The sequence below is a fragment of the Mytilus californianus genome, unplaced genomic scaffold (assembly GCF_021869535.1).
Source record: "Mytilus californianus isolate M0D057914Y unplaced genomic scaffold, xbMytCali1.0.p SCAF_11, whole genome shotgun sequence".
NCBI lineage: Eukaryota > Metazoa > Mollusca > Bivalvia > Mytilida > Mytilidae > Mytilus > Mytilus californianus.
The window spans coordinates 36,165,663-36,188,886 of NW_026262593.1; the positions used below are offsets into that span (position 1 = coordinate 36,165,663).

Sequence of the window (23,224 nt, forward strand, 5' to 3'; positions counted from 1 at the left end):
TTTCACCATGACAAAATCCTGCGTCTACGGCGTGACGTGATCGAAAACATTTCATTCCTCCATTTCCATGTAAGGAATGGTGAACAGGCTGATATATTGCTTATTTTATTTATTTCATTATAGAATAACAAATATTTTCATTAATTGTCATTTGTAACAATTCCAATGCCAAGCCTGCTGCTCCCCCTTAGTCAAGAATGATCACAAGCTGTCCTTGGGGTTCCCACTACGTTTTTTTGCTATTTTGGTAATTGTATAGGGCTTAAAAATCTGTTGGATATTTAATAAAAATAATTTATTTCACTACATCAAAGTCAGAAGTCATGAATCGGTATCTATGATTTGCAGCATCAACTACCAGAAGTTTCGTACTTGTTTTGTAAAACGCTGAAGAAAAGATTTTGAGGGCAAAAGTTTACAACGTAAAAACTTTTTAATGACTTTAGATAACTAATTTCATAATATATGCAACATTCATCTTAAACCAGAAGAATGGATGTATCAATTTGATTGTAAACTACGGAATGAATTCGGAATTATGATACAAAATTTCTTCAGATATTATCAAGTTGCAGTTAATATTCATGTTTTTACTTTTAAACTTGTAAAGATATTAAATATTATCGATAATTGCTGTGCTCATGTTATTTGGCATGAAATTATGTTCAGTTTTACGTCTTATTTTGTACTCGTTTAAAAAGGGGGATGCTGATTGCGTAAGTCGTCAATATAAGCATGTGTTCGACTTGTTAAACTTTTTTCTTTGTTTCTGGTTTAAACATTTATTTTTTTTAATCTAAATTTCCATTTGCATTTGCTGAAAACGTACTTAAATAATGCAATCAGTCGTCTATCTTGAAAAGAGTTCTCCTGTCAGGTGTGTCGATCTACCTGTACAAATGATTAGTGATCTTTAGCCGGATATCCCTCAAGGCTTGAAAACTATAATCAGGAGTACCCTTTGGATTATAATACAAAAAGCCTAAGGGTTAATTGATTATAATTGCTAACAAAAATGGCGGCGGCTAGAAAAAAACAAAAACAAATTTTGAAAATGGTGGGTATCATTTGGAGATGGCAGAAGATAATTTAACGGTGGCGGGCCGCCATCATAAAACAGGTTATGGAGATCCCTGGTCATTCCTGTCCTGAAGATTTACATTACACAAAATTCGTAAGGGTTCCGCGGAACCCAGTGTCTCGCCTACTTTTGCTGTTAATCGCAGGCTCAACAAAAATGAGGAAAAAAATTAATAAAAATATTCCTCTCTATACTATATTTTGATTGTAAGTAGCTTCTGTCCAAGTTTGGTAAAAATCCAGGATGGTTTTTGAATCTAATAAATGTTTTTAAAACTTTAACTGCAGACTGTATGTAAAGTTAACTGGAAGAAAAACTAAGTCCATTTATAAGTAAAATATGGAAAAAATGGAACAAAATTTTATCAAAATTTCCTTCTAGATACTAGCTTTTGATCATAAACAAGCTTCTGTCCAAGTGTGGTACAAATCCAGGATAGTTTAAGAAAGTTGTTAAAATTTTAAAAACTTTAACCACAGAGTGAATGTAATGTTAACTGGCAGAAAAACTAAGTCCATTTATAAGTAAAATACGGAAAAAATGGGATTTTTTTTTTACAAAATTTACTTCTGGATACTATCTTATGATCATAAACAAGCTTCTTTCCAAGTTTGGTAGAAATCCAGGATAGTTTAAGAAAGTTATTAAAATTTCAAAAACTTAAACCACAGAGTGAATGTAATGTTTCCTGGCAGAAAAACTAAGTCCATTTATAAGTAAAATACGGAAAAAATGGAATTTTTTTTTTACAAAATTTACTTTTGAATATAATCTTATGATCATAAACAAGCTTCTGTCCAAGTTTGGTAGAAATCCAGGATAGTTTAAGAAAGTTATTAAAATTTCAAAAACTTTAACCACAGAGTGAATATTTGTGGACGCCGCCGACGACAACGACGACGACGACGACGACGCCGACGGAATGTAGGATCGCTATGTCTCGCTTTTTCGACAAAAGTCGAAGGCTCGACAATACTGGTCAATTTAAGAAATATATAATTTTTAGTTCTGAAAGCAACAGTATCGATCTCTGAGGTTGATAATTCATAATACTATAAGGACCAATGAGTAATCAACTAGTCTACATTTCGAATGATTGACATACTGTTTCACTAGTTGTTACATGTACTTTTTAGTCTATTTACCTTGTGCATAGGTAAAAGGAAACTGTCTCATCTCTTCTGTTTTTGACATATACATCTTCATCCTTTTACACCAGATTTTGTGACTATGAGGACCCATATCACCTTTTCTGGTCCAATCCTTCTTCTGACAATCTTTTGAACAGTACAATAAAGCTTGGCATGATGAGCTAGAAGAAGAGCAGTAATAATTTAAATAATGTCAGTAACAAATAACAGAGCAAAGATCTAAATATAATTACAAATGTGTAAATCAATTATAATAATCGAAGAAGATGTGGGTAAAAGGTGAATTACATGTAACAATGAAATAAAAGGATAAAGAGAAGATTTATTGCTTACCATGCTTACATTTTATTAGTGTCATTGTTAAAGCAATACAGGGGAATAACTTCTAACTAGCAAAAATCAAAACATCAGACTCAAAGTTGATGTCCATTTTGTCATGAGAAAGAACTTGTAAAATTTGAAAAGGATTTGTTGAAAGGTTCTCAAGTCAGTTAGGGATATAACTCTATAGGGTTATTACAGAAAATATCTTGCATGTGTTATTACAGATACTTTCATGAGTTGTCTACTCTTTAATCCTTAAATTTTCTAAATCTGTAATAACATATGTTTGTTATTTAATTTTTAGTGGGCTCTAGGGAACTCTTGAAACTTTGCACAGAAACTAAATGCATAGTCTTGATAACTAATTTTAGAATTAAATTAATACATTTTACATTAACCATGGTAAATCAATGAGACAAGGCTTTTAAGGGATAAACTTAGCTGTAATAACAAGGCTTAGTTATTAAAGGCATGTAACTTATTATATGAGACACTTGGGAATTACTGGGAAGCTTGCGTAGAACCTCATTACATGGTCTGATCATTATTTCTTACAATAAATTAAAATACATCGTAATTAAGCATGATGTATGTCTGAGCAAATGCTTTGGAGTAATGTAGAGAAGCTGTAATAACACCCTTTAGTTATTACAGGCATATTTTTGCTGTAATAACATAGGTGTACTATGCATGATTGGCAAACTATGAACTGTTATATCTTTCTATAGTTAAGTATACATAAAGACAATAGTAATATCAATAGAACTTGTATACATTTTAACAAAACTAATGATGTATATTGTCCCTTTGAAACATGTAACATACATATGTTATCACAGTTCTTTGATTTTTTAGTCCACAATAACAAATGTATGTTATTTTTCTCTAATAACCCTATAGAGTTATATCCTTGACTGCAAGTTATCACACGGAAACGTCAAATCAATCAAGGACCATAACTCCTGAAAGGCAAAAGAACAAATGGTCAATATGGAACTTGACCACCATTATGTAAACTTATTGCACAGAAAAAGTTAGAACAGCCTAACAGCCTACACACCTGGCTACCATACTACCCAAATTATCAAGACATTTTTTCAATTTTTCAATTTGAAAAATACTTTTAAAAAAAAAGACAGCTCTAGAAACAAACAAGAATGCATGCATTGTCATCTAAGCATACCCCTACTCGTAATTCAAAGTATTGAAATAAAATAAGTCATTGTCTGATAGATAAAAATAAATTGCTTCGCCGAGCACAGCTGGATACGACCGCAGAGGTCCAACCCTGAACAGTTGGAGCAAAAGTGGACACAATATTCGCGCTTGATACAGGTCTGAATTTGGATTGTAATTAAATATTTGACACATAATAGGTTTCTGACACAGAATAACTGTAGTCAAACAACTAAGAATTGGTTATATGATTTGAATTTATATTCAATTTTTTGCTTTTGTGCAATACACTATGCTGTTGCAAATTTGCAAAAAAAAAATATTTGAAGAAATTTTCTTTTTGATTTCTGAAATCTGAAATGAGAAAAAATTAACAATTTCTTTTTACTCCCCCCCCCCCCCCCCCCCTTTTTTCCCTCAAAAAAATTCTTTCCCTCAAGATATGGTCATAATCTCAATTCAAATTTCCAATGGAGTTTGCAACCATAATTACCCATTTAAATACATCTGAAAAGTCTTAAAATAGAAAATGACATATATAATCATGGCTAAAATTAATATTCCTTAATAGTAACTTCTAAAAATAAATTGACAGCTAATCATCTCAAGAAAATACAATATTTTTTTATACATAATTTAAAAGCAGTGTAAGAGAGGTAATCAAAACGTTGTGTTTGGATTACCTCCCTTACACTGCTTTTAAATTGTCTTAAGTAATTGTCCATTAACCAGGAAACCCTTGTTTTTCCCCCTTTTTTGCCCCTAATTCCTAAACGGTTTGAGCCATAACCCCCCAAAGCAAATCCTAACCATCCCTTTGTGGTATTGAAACTTGTGGTATAATTTCAGAGAGATCCATACACCGTTCCACAAGTTATTGTCTGGAAACTAGAAAAATGCTTACTTGGGCCCCTTTTTGGCCCCTAATTCCTAAACTGTTAGGAATATAACCCCCAAAATCAATCCCAACCTTCCTTTTGTGGTTATAAACCTTGTGTTTAAATTTCATAGATTTCTATTTAATTATACTAAAGTTATTGTCTGGAAACCAACTGTCGATGACAACTTGATACCAATATAAGACTGCAAAATTTTTCGCGGTCGTATAAAAAGCACTCATTCACTACAGCTCATCACTGTTGAGCTACTGACTACATTTGAAGTTATAAGGAGTACTTGAGAAAAGTAAGACTGAACATTTTTTGAAGTTTATTCAACATATTGAAAATTGCAAAGTATGGGGAAACAAGAAGTAGGTGTCTGACTAATAAAAAAAGTGCTCACGCAATACAACTGATCACTGTTAAGCAACTAACTAAGTATGAAGTCATTCTGTTTTGTCATTTTTGAGAAAGTGTGATGTAAATATTTGCCATATGGACATATAAAGTGATTGCAATAAACCTCACTCCCCTTTTCTAATCTGTTTTAATAGCAAGCATATCAGACATAAGATATATCTACCATTTTTTAAATAATTCTTTAGTTCCTCGTAATCTGCATACAGAACAAGTCCTCATCTTGACTGGTTCATTTTCTTTAGGCATACCATCATACATGTACTTTATCCCAAGGTCACTTAGGTCAAGTCCTGCTGCTTTTCTAAAACAAATATTTACTTTGTTTATTTCAGACCAATCTTTGGGTTTATCTGACACAATTTGCTAATGTATAAAACTTTCTTCTCTTTTGATTTTGGTAGAATCAAACTACATGTACCTGAATGAATTAAAACATACATTGTTGTATATGTAAAAAAAAGTTATGGACAGATCAATAAATAATTGTTGTTAGAGAAAGATTTAGATAAGATGCAATTTAAGTATGAGTTATTTCACTTTGCCACCATTTTGGGTAAATGGTTGATTTTTTGACAAACCAAATTGAACTGGAGGTACAATCAAGGCTGATAAGAGATCCTTACTAGCTTGTAGTGAAGAATTACGCAAGGCTAAAACAAAATTAAATTGTTTGGAAAACAACTTTTCCAAAGTCAAGCAGTCAGAATAACAAGTTGAATTTTGCTGATTTATGAAGGAATCTGTGCACATAGGCCTCCAATATGGCAACAAAAGGGAGGCTACTCTTGCTTAAATTGTGTCAAAACAAGGCAAACAATAAAGTATCACAACTATAATACAGAAAATGTAAACATTTAAGACCCTGAATACATTATCATACTTATGACTAATATTTCTTATTCTTTGGAGTTTTTCTTTAATTCTAAATTCCATATTACTTGAACAACCTACTCTGCATATGAAGGGTCTTTAAACGTAACTGACTTTGGACGTCTTGGTTTTCCTGTCAGTGGTGTTAACGCACAAATACAGATCAGATCTCTACACTGTTGAACAAGAGACAATTCTAGAATATTGGCCATAAGTGTACCAATGTAAAGATTCTTTGTATCCATTACTGACAAGATTCTGTGATTCTGACCATCATCATCTGAAATACAAATACTGAATAGTTATTCCCTCTCATCCTAGTTGTCCCAAGAACACAGTTGTTTCGTAGTGCATTTCTTTTAGCCAAATACGTGAATTAAAAAAATGCTCCTGCTCTATCCAATTTTTTTTTTTAGTGTAGTGTATTACTTTAAGACAAATCATATCAAAATTATAGAAAAATCTATCGGGTCTAACTCAAAATATGGACAATTTTATGTTAAGGGAGTCTATAATTCAGTTTAACAGCTTCAGACATATTAATTTTTGACCTTTTTAAACTGGACCAAATCACTACTTTACCTAAACATTAATGCCCCAATTTTTTTTTACATGCAATTTCTTCACACCCTACTTACTATTTTAAGTTATAAAGAAATGAATTTGGGAGATGTATGAAAAAAATTTGCAAGTTATACACTGTCTACACTAGGACTCTATTTGTAGACAACGAAAATCAAAGGACAATAACTGTGTCCCTGGACGAGCAGTATGTTATACTTCCCAACTAATAAAATGCCAGTTCTCCTCTGGGAATTAATAAGGCAAAAAAATTTTTGAGTTGGTTGGTAGGAATTCCTTTTTTTTTTTTGCATATCAACAAAATGAAGAAAAACAACCCTTTTTCTCCGAGTCCAATTCCAATTTACACAACATCTGGTAATTTGAGCATGGACAATGGGACTTTTGTAATTTCAAATGTTTTGTGAACTTATTCACTCAATTACTGTCAATTTAATTACAAATTTGACACAAACAGCTGTTTTTGAATAATTTTTTGGCAAAGCAGGAATCATAATAAAATGTGTTGCCTTGGTGCTGGTTCCAAATTTCTTTTTCTAACTTCATTAAAAATTTCTTGAGTTGCATTGAAATTAGGTCAGAAAGTTTTGGAAGAGCTGTACAAAAAGGTGTGGACAGACAAAGAAATGGACGTACCAATACACCATAGATACTATAGAATGGATTTCAGAACTATTTACCTTTCAGAGATGTATACACTAAAACTACTATAGGAGGAATTTTAAAAGAACTAATTACCCTTCAGAGATGTATATTCATCAATCATCCAGATTGTATCTTGAACTGGTAATTTTTTTACTTCATCAATTTTGGTCAATGCATTCTGTTCATTCTCTTTTCGTTTTGTTGTCCAATCTGAAAAAAATATATCAAAGGTTTTAATTAGACTCATATTTTTAATCCACATTTAGTATGTGTTTGAAAATGCACTGCATACCAATAAACTGTATGGAAAATTAAAATCTGAAGCCAAATTGATTTTTATGTCATGTTTTAAAAAATTTCATTAACTGCAGAATTGAATGCTATATATATATATATATATATATAAAGCTACATTTGTACGTATTAATTAAAGTAAACATATTTTAGTTGTTAACTTCTATATCTCATTTAGTTTCTGGTGGAGAGCTGTCTAATGGGCAATCATACCACATCTTCTTATCTATTTTGTATATAGCTACTTTCATGTAAAACTTGTCTGTGGCTTATTTAGTAAATTATACAGCCATAAGAATAATGAGAAACAGCCCTGCCTCTGACAATCAAAATGACATTCCCCAGGCTGTTTGACCTGCAATCTTAACAATACATTTATCAATATACTAATTTTCTGATCTTATTTTATTGTAAACATACATTACAGATATAATACATGTACAAATGTGTCGATTTTTCATAGCATCAATGTGGGATCTCTTCCTCCAGCAAAAAATTGTTAAGTCAATGTATCGATTTATGACTATTGAACAGCGGTATACTACTGTTGCCTTTATTTAGAGCAAGAAGGAGACTTTTCAAATTGGACCAAATTCATGGTCAGACTGGTGATGTGTTTGGTTCAATTGGCATACCTTCTTCTCTTTTTGCTACACAAAAAAAAACAATAACTCCTTAAGGACACATTTGACAATTTTGGTCATATTAACTTATTTGTAGATCTTACTTTGCTGAACATTTTTGCTGTTCACAGTTTATCTTTATCATTAATAATATTCAAGATAATAACCAAAAACTGCAAAATTCCTTAAAATTACCAATTTAGTGGCAGCAACCCAACAATGGACTGTTAGATTCATCTGAAAATTTCATGGCTGATAGAACTTGGCCTAATGAACATTTTAACCTCTCATCAGATATGCTCTAATTGCTTAAGTGTTTGAGATATAAGCCAAAAACTGCATTTTACCCCTATTTTCTAATTTTAGCCATGGCGGCCATGTTTTTTGACGAAACAGAAAATAAAACACAATCTTTATTCTAGATACCCTAAGGATCATTCAGCTCAAGTTTGGTTGGAATTGGTTCAATAGTTTCAGAGGAGAAGATTTTTTAAAGTTAGAAAACATGATAAACAAATTGTGTAAAATTGTCCTCAAAGGGCAATACTCCTTAAGGGGTCAATTGACAATTTTAGACATATAAACTTATTTGTAGATCTTACTTTGCTGAATATATTTGCTGTTTACAGTTTATTTTTATCATTAATAACATTCAAGATAATAACCAACTAGAGGCTCTAAAGAGCCTGTGTCGCTCACCTTGGTCTATGTGCATATTAAACAAAGGACACAGATGGATTCATGACAAAATTGTGTTTTGGTGATGGTGATGTGTTTGTAGATCTTACTTTACTAAACATTCTTGCTGCTTACATTTATCTCTATCTATAATACACTTGGCCCAGTAGTTACAGTGGAAAATATTTTGTAAAAATTTACAAAAATTTACAAAATTTATGAAAATTGTAAAAAATTGACTATAAAGGGCAATAACTCCTTAAGGGGTCAATTGACAATTTTGGTCATGTTGACTTATTTGTAGATCTTACTTTGCTGTACATTATTGCTGTTTACAGTTTATCTCTATCTATAATAATATTCAAGATAATAACCAAAAGCTGCAAAATTTTCTTAAAATTACCAATTCAGGGGCAGCAACCCAACAGCGTGTTGCCTGATTGGTCTGAAAATTTCAGGGCAGATAGATCTTGACATAATGAACAATTTTATCCCGTCAGATTTGCTATAAATGCTTTGGTTTCAGAGATATGAGCCAAAAACTGCATTTTACCCTATGTACTATTTTTTAGCCATGTCAGCCATCTTGGTTCGCAGGCGGGGTCATCGGACACATTTTTTAAACTAGATACCCTAATGATGATTGTGGACAAGTTTGGTTAAATTTGTCTTAGTAGTTTCAGAGGAGAAGATTTTTGTAAAAGATTACCAAAATTTACGAAAAATGGTTAAAAATTGACTATAAAGGGCAATAACTCCTTTAGGGGTTAACACCGACCGTGCAAGGGCTGTATAGCCAGTCAAGGTCGTTAAAAACTTCCATTTGTAGGGGTTAACTGACCATTTTGGTCAAGTTGACTTATTTGTAGATCTTACTTTGCTGAACATTATTGCTGTTTACAGTTTATCTCTATCTATTATCATATTCAAGATAATAACCAAAAACGGCAAAATTTCCTTAAAATTACCAATTCAGGGGCAGCAACCCAACAACGGGTTGAGCCATTCATCTGAAAATTTCATGGCAGATAGATCTTGACCTGATAAACAATTTTACCACATGTCAGATTTGCTCTAAATGCTTTGGTTTCAGAGATATAAGCCAAAATCTACATTTTACCCCTATGTTCTATTTTTAGCCATGGCGGCCATCTTGGTTGGTTGGCCGGGTCACTGGACACATTTTTTAAACTAGATATCCAAATGATGATTGTGGCCAAGTTTGGTTTAGTTTGGCCAAGTAGTTTCAGAGGAGAAGATTTTTGTAAAAGTTAACAACGATGGACGACGACGACGGACGACGGACGCCAAGTGATGAGAAAAGCTCACTTGGCCCTTTGGGCCAGGTGAGCTAAAAACTGCAAAATTTCCTTAAAATTACCAATTTAGTGGCAGCAACCCAACAATGGGTTATTAGATTCATCTGAAAATTTCAGGGCTGATAGCAGACATATGCATGGGGTCAATTACTTTTGGAAGTAATTAATTACATTCAATTACAATTACAAGATCTTCAATTAAATTACACATTACATTTGACTTTTTTTGCCAATGTAATTAATTACTTTCCAATTACTTGGCAAATGTAATTAATTACTTCAATTACTTTTGAAAGGAAAATTTAGATAAAATATTGAAAATGTGCATTTATTCTATGATATGTACATAAGTATCATACATTGCTTTATAGTAATAACAAATGAGATCTACAACGACTATTTTCAAATTCAGCCAGTATCAAAGAAGAGTAAAAATTAGATAGCTGGTGTTTTACAGGAATAAAGAAAAAAACATACATAAATCTGAAGTTCACATAATACTTTGTCTATCAGGAATCGTTAATACTAGAGGTCTGGTTTAATTTAATGCTCAAAATGATAAAAAAAAGCCTTATTCAATATTTTAAAACTATTAAATTTTGTTTGAATTACCTATTGAAATTTTATATTTTAATTTATTTCATTGAAAATAAAACAAAATGAGAGCCCTAATTTTAATATTGTTCACAACTTATTAAAATTATTTTTTAAAGTAATGATGTAGAAAGCCTGACTTTTTTTAAAATATACTTTAGTTTTAATCACAATTAATTGATTTAAAAAAAAATCATGTACCATGGGGTATATTTCTATCTCTCTAATTGGTTTAACATGCAAACATAACTGTTGTAAAAACAGTCATTATATATTTATAATAAAACAAATAGCCAGAGGTTATATTTATTGACAGACAATGTCCTTTAAAATTGATTATGTTAAATCAATATCTAACAATATCTATCTGAATATACATGTAGGTAACAAGCTAATTAAGGTATAAGACAGTGACTTACTAATGGTTTCTTTTAAGCACAAATTATGGCATGTTTCTACAATCTTTTGTTTTTTGTTTTTGTTCTTTCAATACAAAATAAAGAATCTCCCATGGTTGTGTAATTACAGAAAGTATACTGTGTAGGCTTTGCTTTGTCAGCTAACTACATTTACTAAGGTCATGGCTTTTAATCATTTTTTGGAAAACACAAGATTCAATCTTTCTGATCCAAAATTTCAAATGTAATTGAGTTGTAATTGAAAAGTAATTGTCAATTACAGACAATTTTGGCTATGTAATTCATTACTTTCAATTACTTGTAACTGAAAAAATGCTCAATTACACATTACATTCAATTACTTGAGAAATTGTAATTAAATACGGTCAATTACAATTACATATTTCAATTACCCCATGTCTGGCTGAAGAACTTCACCTAATGAACACTTTTACCCCCGTCAGATTTGTTTTAACTCCTTTGGATTTTTAGATATAAGCCAAAAACTGCATTTTACCCCTATGTTCTATTTTTAGCCATGGTGGCCATGTTTATGACGAAACAGAAAATCAAATACAAACTTTATTCTAGATACCCTAAGGATCATTCAGCTTAAGTTTGGTTGGAATTGGTTCAGTAGTTTCACAGGAGAAGATGTTTGAAATAGTTTACACCAGACGGATGACAACGACGACGACGGACGCCAAGTGATGGCTAAAGCTCACTGTTCCTTTGGAACGGTGAGCTAAAAAGGAATTGAAATCCTAGTCTATCGTGCAAGGCCTAAAAGGATAATTTCCTTTAGATATTTCTGATTTGAAAACAAACTGCATCAGATTGCCAATCAATAAAGTTGCACTGTTATTATGCACATAATGTATATTATATACAAGAACATAAAAACTTTAATACGTTTAAAAAGTAAAATATTGGGTACGAGTTGGTAGAAGTATAAGTTGGTAGAAGTACGATTTTGTAATTTTAACTCCACTAAACTATAACTAACATCTGACATAAAAAGAAATAAAAAGAGGGTATTAGTCGAGCGCGGAAATTAGTAGGGAGACTTAAAAAAATAATCAATTTTCACACATTTTAATGTGCACTTTACATATACTTTACATGTAGCTATTTGAAACAAGAGTGCATACGTTGAAATGTCACACCTGTTTTTCTCATCATGATTGAATAATACATAAAAGTTCTTTTATTGATATCATGTAAATTTAACAAGAACCATGAAAATGAAGTCAACATAAATAAGAAGATGTGATATGAGTGCCAATGAGACATATATTCATCCAAGTCACAATGTGTAAAAAGTAAATAATTATAAGGCAAAGTACAACCTTCAACACAGAGCCTTGGCTCACACCGAACAGCAAGCCATAAAGGGCCCCAAAAAGACAAGTGTAAAACAATTCAAACAGGAAAACCAACGGTCTAATCTATATAAATATATAATCTATATATGAAGGTCAGATGTACCCTAGCAGACAGACATGTCAGGAACCTGTAGTTCAGTAGTTATAGTTTGTTGCTGTATATCATATTTGTTTTTTCCTTCATTATTCTGTACATAAATCAGGCCATTGGTTTTCTTGTTTGAATTGTTTTACATTTGTCTTTTCGGGGCGTTTAATAGCTGACTATGCGGTATGGGTTTTACTCATTGTTGAAGGCCATATAGTTGCTTATTTCTGTGTCATTTGGTCTCTTGTGGAGAGTTGTCTCATTGGCAATCATACCACATCTTTAAATTTATATATATGTACATATCACAATCATTCCATACCCACCAGTTAATAATGCCCAACATGTTTGTGATAACTCTGCTTGTAGCAGATTCATTTTAAAGAGGAAGAAAATTTTTCTGTTAACATATACCGAATAAAAGCTTGTATAGTCTGCGGTTTTATTCTCAAAATTTTAACTTGCCAGACAGGGGTGCGACAATAGAGTACGATAAGCAATAAATAAGAGAAAAAATTTGATTTCATGAGGTGGTTTGTTTACGTTTAGCCATGTTTGTTATTGATATTGTAGAGGGTGCTCATCATTTTCAAAACTAATAACTTTACCTAATCCATATTAATATGTTATTTTTATTCAATATCAACTATTATATATACTGATAAATTTAAAAACTAAATGCTTAACTACAAATTTCTCGTTTCTTTTCACTGCATTGCTTAAAATAAACTGGAATCTGCTTGAATTTAATGGAACTAAAAAAGTATAAAAGTCAAACAAGAACCAGTTTACGATGTATAAACTACTCCGGGTGCGGGAATTTCTCACTGCATTGAAGACCTGTTGGTGACCTTCTGCTGTTGTCTGTTCTATGGTCGGGTTGTTGTCTCTTTGACACATTCCCCATTTCCATTCTCAATTTTACAAAACGTAATGGGTTATTCGTTGTTTTGGTGTTTCATACTGACGAATGTGTTTTGTTTTAGCTTAAGATCCTTCAAACATTAATGTGATAGATATATTAAACATTGTTTTACACTAGGACAGAACTGTTTTACTTTCAAAGTCGTATTCTTTTGATATCATGTAAGTACGGATTTTCCGTACACTCTCACAGTATTTATTTTTTTTTACACATGTTATTCAAACTTCCGGTTTAAACATACATAAGTTTCTAAATTGTTTTTTGTGTGATTTTGACTTATTTTAACACTCGTGAAGTGTTCTAGAATCATTTACAAGCAGTTTCAACTTCTATTTGATGATGGAAAACAGGTTATTCAAGTTATCGGAATTCCAATGGGGACTAACTGTGCACCACTTATTGCAGACCTGTTTTTGTATTGTTATGAGTTACAATTTATGACTAAAATCAGCAAAGACCCATCGAAACAACATCTGATACAAAAATTTAACAATACTTTTAGATATTTGGATGATATATTGGCTCTCAATAATGACGACTTCAGTATGTATACTAAAGAAATTTATCCTGTTGAACTTACTTTAAATAAAGCTGATACTAACAATGACCACTGTCCTTTCCTTGATCTTGATATCTATATCATTAACGGGAAGCTTAATACAAAAATTCATGATAAAAGAGATGATTTTTCATTTCCTATTGTTAATTATCCATTTTTAGATGGTGACGTTCCCTTGTCACCATCTTATGGTGTTTATATATCTCAACTTGTACGATTCGTTCGTGTACATTGTATGTAACAACGTATTAGATTTTAGCGAGAGAAATTTATGTTTTACTGAAAAATTATTACACCAGGGTTTTCGATATCATAAACTAGTCAAAACATTTACTAAATTTTATCATCGGTATAAGGACATCATTCGTAAATATAACTCAATATGCAGACATCTTATACGTTCGGGTATTTCACATCCAATCTTTTATGGTAATATTCTTTACAAAGCACAAAAATGTCAGTATTCACCTCAAAAGCTAACAAAACCTTTAAACAGACTTATTAAGAAGGGATATAGTTACGATACTGTTGTCAGGTCATTAAAGATTGCATATTTTGGCTTTAATATTGATTCACTTATATAGGGTCTTTGCATTGGAATTAAACATATTTATTCTAAAACCAGTTGCTGGCATGACATGGGTTATGTTTTTCTCATATATTTTATGATGGTATAATACTAAACCCCTAACAGGAGGGATTGTGCCTGATATTCATATGATGAAGACATAATCTTTCAATCAGTTTAATTGAGGTCTGGAGCTGGCATGTCAGTAACTGCTAGTAGTCTGTTGTTATTTATGTATTATTGTCATTTTGTTTATTTTCTTTTGTTTCCTATTCTGACATCAAATTCGGACTTCTCTTAAACTGAGTTTTACTGTGCGTACTGTTGTACGTTTGTTTTTTCTACATTGGCTAGAGGTATAGGGGGAGGGTTGAGATCTCAAAAAACATGTTTAACCCCGCCGCATTTTTGCGCCTGTCCCAAGTCAGGAGCCTCTGGCCTTTGTTAGTCTTGTATCATTTTTAATTTTAGTTTCTTGTGTATAATTTGGAGTTTAGTTTGACGTCCATTATCACTGAACTAGTATACATATTTGTTTAGGGGCCAGCTGAAGGACACCTCCAGGTGCGGGAGTTTCTCGCTGCATTGAAGACCCATTGGTGGCCTTCGGCTGTTGTCTGCTCTATGGTCGGGTTGTTGTCTCTTTGACACGTTCCCCATTTCCATTCTCAATTTTATTTTGCATGAAAATACCACACACGACCACGAACAATTTGAAATTACCAAAGTTTCATTAGACATTTTGTAACCATGGTAACAGTTTCAAAAGGTTTTTTACCTGAAATTTCGTGGCGAGAAAGGGGGGTGCGGACAATGTACCAGTGCGAACTATACAAGCCCGATTACAGTATTGTATTATGACAAAACAAGTTAACTTATAAACTGCTATTAGCTGCCAGATGACATGGATGACAAAATTAAGAAAATGCAGAACTTTACTTATTAGTTTTTCGAACATGGCTGTATCAAAGTATTTGGAAATAGTCTTATATGATTTTTATACTACTATAAATAATATTTAAGACATCTATAATTTCAATGATGATTGATTACCATTGACACTCATTGGGTTGGTCTCAAAGAAATCAAACAACAGTTTTTCTGGTTCCTCCATTCCTTCCAACCACTTGCAAAGTTCATCTTCTCTTTTCTCTGGATCCTGCAAATAAAAAAAAAAGACTTTTGTCTTAACATGCTTAATGCTGTTTTAATTTCTTTGTTTGTTTATCATGCTTATTGACCAGGCCTTGCGGTCATAAAACTTTAAAGTACAATTATCGTTATTTGACTCAAAATTCAACCTGATTTGGTGTTTTGAGCATAAATTGTGTACTCCAAGGACTGAGAAAAAATGTTCCAAAACATTAACTTCATTTGCTGGACAAATCCATATCCATCTTGTCCATGACATCCTTTGCTGGACAAATCCATGTCCTTCAATAAATGTCTGGATATAGTTGACACTGAAAAGAACCTGCAAAACATTTCATGTGATCAAGAAAGAAAACAGAGGTTTAGCCCATCATTTTGGCCAGACAGTTTTCCCTCACACTTTTCAGGAAATAAAATGACACAAATAGTAATTACTGTAAAGACAAGTTCTGATATCCTGTCATCTAATCAGTAACTAGCAAGGCCAAGCATTAATTATCAGCTGTGATTTACCTGTACATCTGTCAGTTGGACAAGGGTTCAAATGTAAACACATGTACATGTATATATATAATTGTTCTGTATTAGCTTTGCTAGCGGTCCAACGATTTACAGAAAAGAGCGACGATTTACAGAAAAGAAACATACACATGTTTATTATAAAAAGTTAAAACAATATTCACAAGGATTTTTTATATTGTTAACAATTCTTCGTAATAAATGAATGCATAATTCAAATTTAGATTGTACATTTATAGGGATATTTGAACTTACAAAAAAGAAACAATATAACTTGGTTTTTTAGTAATATTTTTTTAATATATGTATGTTTAATTATCATTTATTTTTCATCAAGGATTTTAATCTTATCATTTAAATATTTGTTTATATAGATATAAGAAGATGTGACAACTCTCCATCCAAGTCATAATTTGTCACGAAAAGTAAACCAATATAGGTCAAAGTACAGTCTTCAACAGGGAGCATTGGCTCACACCAAACATGCCAAACAGCAAGCTATAAAGGGCCTCCAAAAATGACTAGTGTAAAACCATTCAAACGGGAAAACCAATGGTCTAATCTATATAAAAAACGAGAAACAAGAAACACTTATGAACCACAAACACAAACCACATCAACAAACGACAACCATGCACTGAACATCAGGTTCCTGACTTAGGATAGGTGCAAATAAATGCAGCGGGTTTAAACGTTTTAATAAGCATATTGCATTTTTTTAATAATACACGGTAAAAATAAATAAAAAGCAAATATTCTCTTACTATAAATGTTTATCCTAAAAAAATAATTTCGTTTGTTTATATCAAGATTTCAGCATATTGCCAGGTGGCATTGGGTATGGTAATATAAAAAATATACATGTCAGCATCACCATTTCCTCTCGGATGTTAAATGTCAAATACATTTGTTAAGGTGCCACAGTGACACATGATTTTATAACGATAATCGTCACTTTAAGAAAAATGAAAAGGCTTGTTTCCTCACTTGTTTTGAAAATTACAAAAAATGGTGAGAGAATGTAGTTGTAAATCTCGATATCGAAAACAGTACCCCTGCTGTATCTGTAGTAAGGATTGTGAATGTACAGAATCCATCCTCTGCTTTGGTTGTGGAAAATGGGTGCACAGTGGCTGTGTCGGCAAAGGAATGTCATCAGAATTAACAAAACAATGGGCAACGCGAGGACTAAAATTTTACTGCAAATTTTGCTGTTTTGATCAGGAAAGTTTTGACTGCCAACAGTCCTTGTTAAGGTAAATATTTATATAGTATACTAAGGTCCGAAGAAGGTGACATAGTAAAGATAAATTATAATCGGGCTTTAGACGACGCGATGTCCTCAGTTGATTTTCCACTATAAGACATTAGATTTCCCTGTATCAGATTAAGGCATTTAAATATTTTTGAAAATCACAGTGTCATTTCCTTTTTTTTTTTAGAAATTGGAATTATAAAAATATTGGACAAAAATTTCAATTCCTGCTACATGTAAACCTTGCCAAACTTTACGATATTCTTGTTTAGTTTCAATTTTTATGAAAGTAAGACCACATCCATTCGCAGTGCTTGATCCAAACCACTTTGTACCTCTTTTGAGATTACATACACCGTCTTCACAGTTCGTGGATCTGGACAACAGTAGTCATGGTAGTGATCAGGACCATACAAGAAACCAAAGCAATGCAAAAAGTAACAAATACAACAAAGAAGGCACTAACCAAGACCACAAAAAAAAAAATGATAAAAGTAGTGACCACCACAACAGAGACAAAAGCAGCCAATAGCACAACAAAAACAGTGATACTGTCGACAGTAATGATGCTACATACAACAATGAAAGGTATGATATAACTACTTATTCAATATGATAAATGACATTGTAATATCAAATTGTATTTCTCTAGCTAGCGGGGCATCATCTGTGTCCCTATGGACACATTCTCCATTTATTGTAATCTTATATGGCTGTAAAAGCGTTGATCCAATCCTCATTTTTAGCATGAAGCTTGGAGCAAAATGTGCTTCGGTAACGCTTTTACACCCTAATAAAATACAATTTCTAGCTATGCAGTTGTTCACCAAGCGAATATCTTCTTCAATTTTAAATACTAGTAGCACAAAAAGTATCGTTTACTAGTAAGTGATGTGTGCGTTATCCTGTATACGGAAGAAATGATGAAGGATGTTATGAACGTGTGCTGTAGTGGACAAACTCTTTTGGGTTTCGAAAAAACATTTAACATTTGTGCATGACATTCATGTGACACCATCTGTTTTCAAACAACTTTCTGCCACGAAGGTTGAAACAGGAGAACCCCCTTTGTTTGTCAGACCCATGTTTTTACACGACTGTTCCCATTTTGATACATATAGTATTTTTTTCTCGCATCTTAAGACCAAACTCGCGGATGTGGACACCTCGGAATTGGTCATTGGTTCCAATCAAGAAGGATCTTTAGTTAAAGCAATTGTAAAAAGTTTTCCAGAGGCAACTCGTGTATTATGTACCCGGCATTTGAAACTAAACCTTTCAGAAAAGATGAAAAATGGAGTTGGGATGCATAGAAAGGACAGAATAGATATCGAGCAACGCATTTTTGGAAGAAATGGTATATCTAATGCCAACGATAGTGCCGTTTTTGAAGAAAAGTGTGGAGAAGTTGAAGAATTCTGTAAGGAGAAATTTCCATCATTGAAGGGCTACTCTTCAACGGTTTTGAAGCCAGTACTCAGAGGGAAAATATATGAGCCGCAAAATGCGGGAAGAATTGAAAGAGAGTGGACTAACAACAATAGTGAATCTTACAATCATGTTCTTAAGATAGCTGTCGATTGGAAGCCTCAGTCATTAGTTGACTTCGTGATAAAGATGACAGACTTGGTAGAGGCTAATTATAAAGATTTACGGAGAGCAGTGATAGGGAGAGGACCTTATACGCTTGCGAGCACACAGGAACATTTTAAGATTGCCAGGCATGTATGGGCAAACAAAACTTTAATGGAACGGTACAGATATTTTTCCCGGTTCCACTGATACCGGATTAAGACCAAATTGGTTCAGTCAACAGATGGCAGACGAGTGGTCAATGAAGCTAGGGCCAGAGGAAAGAACAAAGGTCAGGGGAAAGGGAAACTGGATGATAGGACAACTACGGTAAAACAGCAACGCATGAAGTAAATCAATATCAAAGAAGTTATTATACCTGAAAATACATACTGTTGACCAACTTTATTGTTAAGGTTCCACTAAAGTCAAAATATAGGACACTTCATAAACATCTAAACTTTGCCTGTATTTTTCAACCTATAATGAGTAAAGTCCTAAACTATGAGAACATATGTTCATTTAAACATACTTAACATATACACACTGTGTAAATTGTAAATAAACTTGAAATTGTTATGTTGTGGCCAAACCGGTTCTTGGGGTGAACACTAAATTTTCAAAAAAATCTGGAGGCCTGCGAGACGACTTAATTTGTTCAAAATTGGTATGGACGAATACTGTTACATGTAATGCAGGGCAAGCTCATGTTGATTTGTCACATACATATGTTTTAATGGCATATTTGTCCAATTTCTGTATTGTACCTTCGATATTTGTTCACCTAGATACATGAAATTAACTGAAACTCGAAAATCAATATATTTTCTGAAAAATCAACATGAGCTTGCCCTGCATTAGATATAACAGTATTCGTCCATACCAATTTTAAACAAATTAAGTCGTCTCACTAGCCTCCAGATTTTTAAAATTTTTATCTTAAATGGTGTTGTTTTACAAGGACCGGACTTAGGTGAACTTTTTATTTTTGGCTTATAATGTCGTCATAAAATATCTTTTGAAGTTCATGAACTAAAAAAACAAACTGTGCGTAATTCAATGTAATTATATGTGTATATATATATATATTTCTCAGCACAGTGTGTGTTTCCTTTATTATTATTACTCATGTTACATATCTATTGTCAGTGTATTGTATATGTTATTGTTTTTGATATTATTGTTTGTATGCTATATGCCCTTCTAGCGGCCCCTATTTGGTGAATAAAAATGTTCTTTTCTTTTTTTCTATTCTATAAGATAGGCATCCGACCCTACCTGTAATTTTTCACATGCAAGTTTAAATTATTCCTGTCACAGTATAAGGTTTTAAGGTTCATGTGGACCCTTCGACTAAAATGGCTGCATTTTCACCTCAAAATTTACTCTGAGTACAGACAAACCTGTGTATCTGGAAAAGTTTTAAGGCATAGCATGCCCTAGATAAATAAAATTCAAATATATTTTATGTTTTAGAAAATTAAAAACTTAACAGGATTTCGCAGTGCCCTTTTTTTGTTCCTCCAGAAGTTGGCAAAATAAAATAAGTTGTGAAAGAGGTTTGAGAACTTCCCCACAGGTTTTAATTGAAGTGAACTGTATTGATTGACATGGACAATAGATGGACAATAGATACCTGACAATAATTGGTGATTTAAACTGTGTACCTGAGTGGACCATATCAAGTGAAACTCAACTGTTTGTTAATTTTATCATCTTCTGCAGGGACGAAAAAAAGTGCACTGCAAAATCCAGTTAAGTTTTAAATTTTCTAAAACATACAATGCATTTGAATTTTATTTACCTAGGGCATGCTATGCCTTAAAACTTTTCCAGATGCACAGGTTTGTCTGTACTCAGAGTAAATTTTGAGGTAAAAACGCAGCCATTTTAGCCAAAGGGTCCACATGAACCTTAAGTGATTTTCAATTTGCAAATTTCCTTCGATTACAAAAAAATCGATTTCCTTTTCGGTTCTTTTTGGTTCTTTTCTGTAAGTCGTCGGACCCCTTTGCTAGTGGAGTTCTCCAAATTAGCTCAGTTGGTAGAGCAATGACTTATTGTGCCATGTGTCAGGAGTTTGAAACATTTAGTAATTATGGGAGACTAGTCATGATAAGTCCAAATAATTATGACGTCTTGAAAGGCTATTATATTTTTTTTCTTTGACGCCTTACATTGACGTCGCAGGAATTAAGGCGTCAAAGCAAAAAATTAAAATAGCCTTCCAAGACGTCATAATTATTTGGACTAAGTCATGCTTTCTGGTTACAATATAAACAGTATGCTCCCCAAGGATTTTTTGATAGCACCATGGTAAGGGTTAGGGTTTGGTGAGGGTAAGGTTTATGATTAAGGTTAGGTAACTATAGCTCTACATGGTCTCGGACTCCTAGTAGAAGAAGGCTCTAACATGCTAAAGTGAAGGCGTTACAGAAAAAAATTAAATTAGCCTTTCAAGACGTCATAATTATTTGGACTAGCTAAAGAGGCTAGTCCAAATAGTTATGATTACTATGACATGTAAGCCTACTTCTATCATTGCTATATCGGGTCTCATCTTCTCTGCAAACTGTAGGTACTCTCCCATAAACTTTTCAGCGGTTTTTCGATCAGTAAGGTCCATTATTTTTCTTTATATGTGCAGAACTTTTCGAGCAAATAATTTCCAATTTTCCGCGAAAAAATAAAAACAACGTGGTGACCCCGAAAAGCTTTTACTTTCTGTTGTATTCGGACTGGAGAAGAATTATATCCGTACACTCAGAAATGACACGAGACACCTGCCACTTTGCCTATTTGAATGAATTATTCAAATTTTAAAGTAAATTTGGATTTTATTAGATAAATACTTACCATCATAAATTCTGAGTGTAACCCCAATTGCGTCATAGGTCAGATGGAAAATCCCGACTAAAAATAAACGTACTCTCACTGGTCCGGACATATACCCCTGTTTGCCCATATTCTCCCATTCAATTTCCTCAAGACAACAACGTAAGGAAAGGGGATGAAGGGGAGGTGGGTGGGACCTATAATTTATGATGGTAAGTATTTATCTAATAAAATCCAAATTTACTTTAAAATTTGAATATTTTATAGCTATAAATACGTTACCATCATAAATTCTGAGTAACAGAATCTAACGTAAAGCTGAATCCCCTGTAACAGAAGAAACAGGAGGAAAGTTCAATCTTTGTGCTGAAACTATAGGTCCAAGAGAGTATAAACTGTCGGCAAAAGTAGCCATAGATTGGAGGTAATGAGATATAAAAGAGTTCTCATTTCTCCAGAAACCTGCAGACAGTACCTCTTCTAAAGATGCACTGTTAAACAGAGCCCAGGATGTAGAGATACCCCTAACATCATGAGCTTTAACATTAAAACTATTTAAAAGTTCTGCCTTAGAAGAACCATAAGCTAAAGATATGCATTTGCATATCCAAGTAGAAATAGTTTTAACAGAAAGATCTGAGATTCCTTTTTTAATAGGAATAAAGAGTCTTGAGTTAGAAACAGAACGTAAACTACTCGTTCTATCCAGATAAATAGAAAGGATTCTTACTGGACATAAAAGTACAGAAATAGAATCGCTAGGGAGTGCAGGAATCACGACTGGTTCTGCACCCTTATCTGGAATCTGATTCATGTGCAAGAATATGTCACATTTCCAAGCGAGATAACCCAATCTGTTTATATTGGACAGTAGATAATCAGTAACGATAACTCTTAACTCCTTCCAATAGATGTCGTTGCATTTACTAATCTTGTTAAATACAACAGAGACATGTCTCTGATAAAAATTAATTAGCGTCTTCACGGGAGTTATAAATAACGATACTTGAGTTAGTGGTCTTTAAAAGGACTATGATATTGAGATCAAAACCGCATCGAGATTATAAATCAATGTACGAAGGGAAAATTATTTTGAAAAATTAGGGAAAAAATCCATAATTTTTGTTAATTGATCTTGAATGACATTTTTTAACAAACAGTTATAAAACGTATCTCATGAGTTTTGATGTTCATATATCTTAAAAAATACCATCTAGGAGGTTATCCAGTTTGTCCAGCTTTCTAATAGGCTATATATATATTCATTTCAGTACAATCATTCATTTATGCCTTGGACAAATAAGTTTGCTTTAAAATGATGCTATATATG

At 32.7% G+C, this 23,224-nt stretch overlaps 1 protein-coding gene across 1 annotated transcript in view; it reads right to left on the minus strand.

The window, feature by feature from the left end:
* The window catches only part of LOC127719984 (zinc finger MYND domain-containing protein 15-like), a 30,507-nt gene extending 8,753 nt beyond the window's left edge, over window positions 1-21,754 (minus strand). Inside the window, exons 1-6 of the mRNA XM_052226364.1 lie at window positions 21,593-21,754; window positions 15,615-15,720; window positions 7,224-7,340; window positions 5,985-6,183; window positions 5,197-5,334; window positions 2,227-2,393 (exon numbers count right to left, since the gene is read on the minus strand). Coding sequence (XP_052082324.1) covers window positions 2,227-2,393; window positions 5,197-5,334; window positions 5,985-6,183; window positions 7,224-7,340; window positions 15,615-15,720; window positions 21,593-21,685 — 820 coding nt within the window. The 5' untranslated portion in view covers window positions 21,686-21,754. The remainder of the gene's footprint in view (window positions 1-2,226; window positions 2,394-5,196; window positions 5,335-5,984; window positions 6,184-7,223; window positions 7,341-15,614; window positions 15,721-21,592) is intronic.
* Between the last annotated feature and the right edge of the window lie 1,470 nt (window positions 21,755-23,224).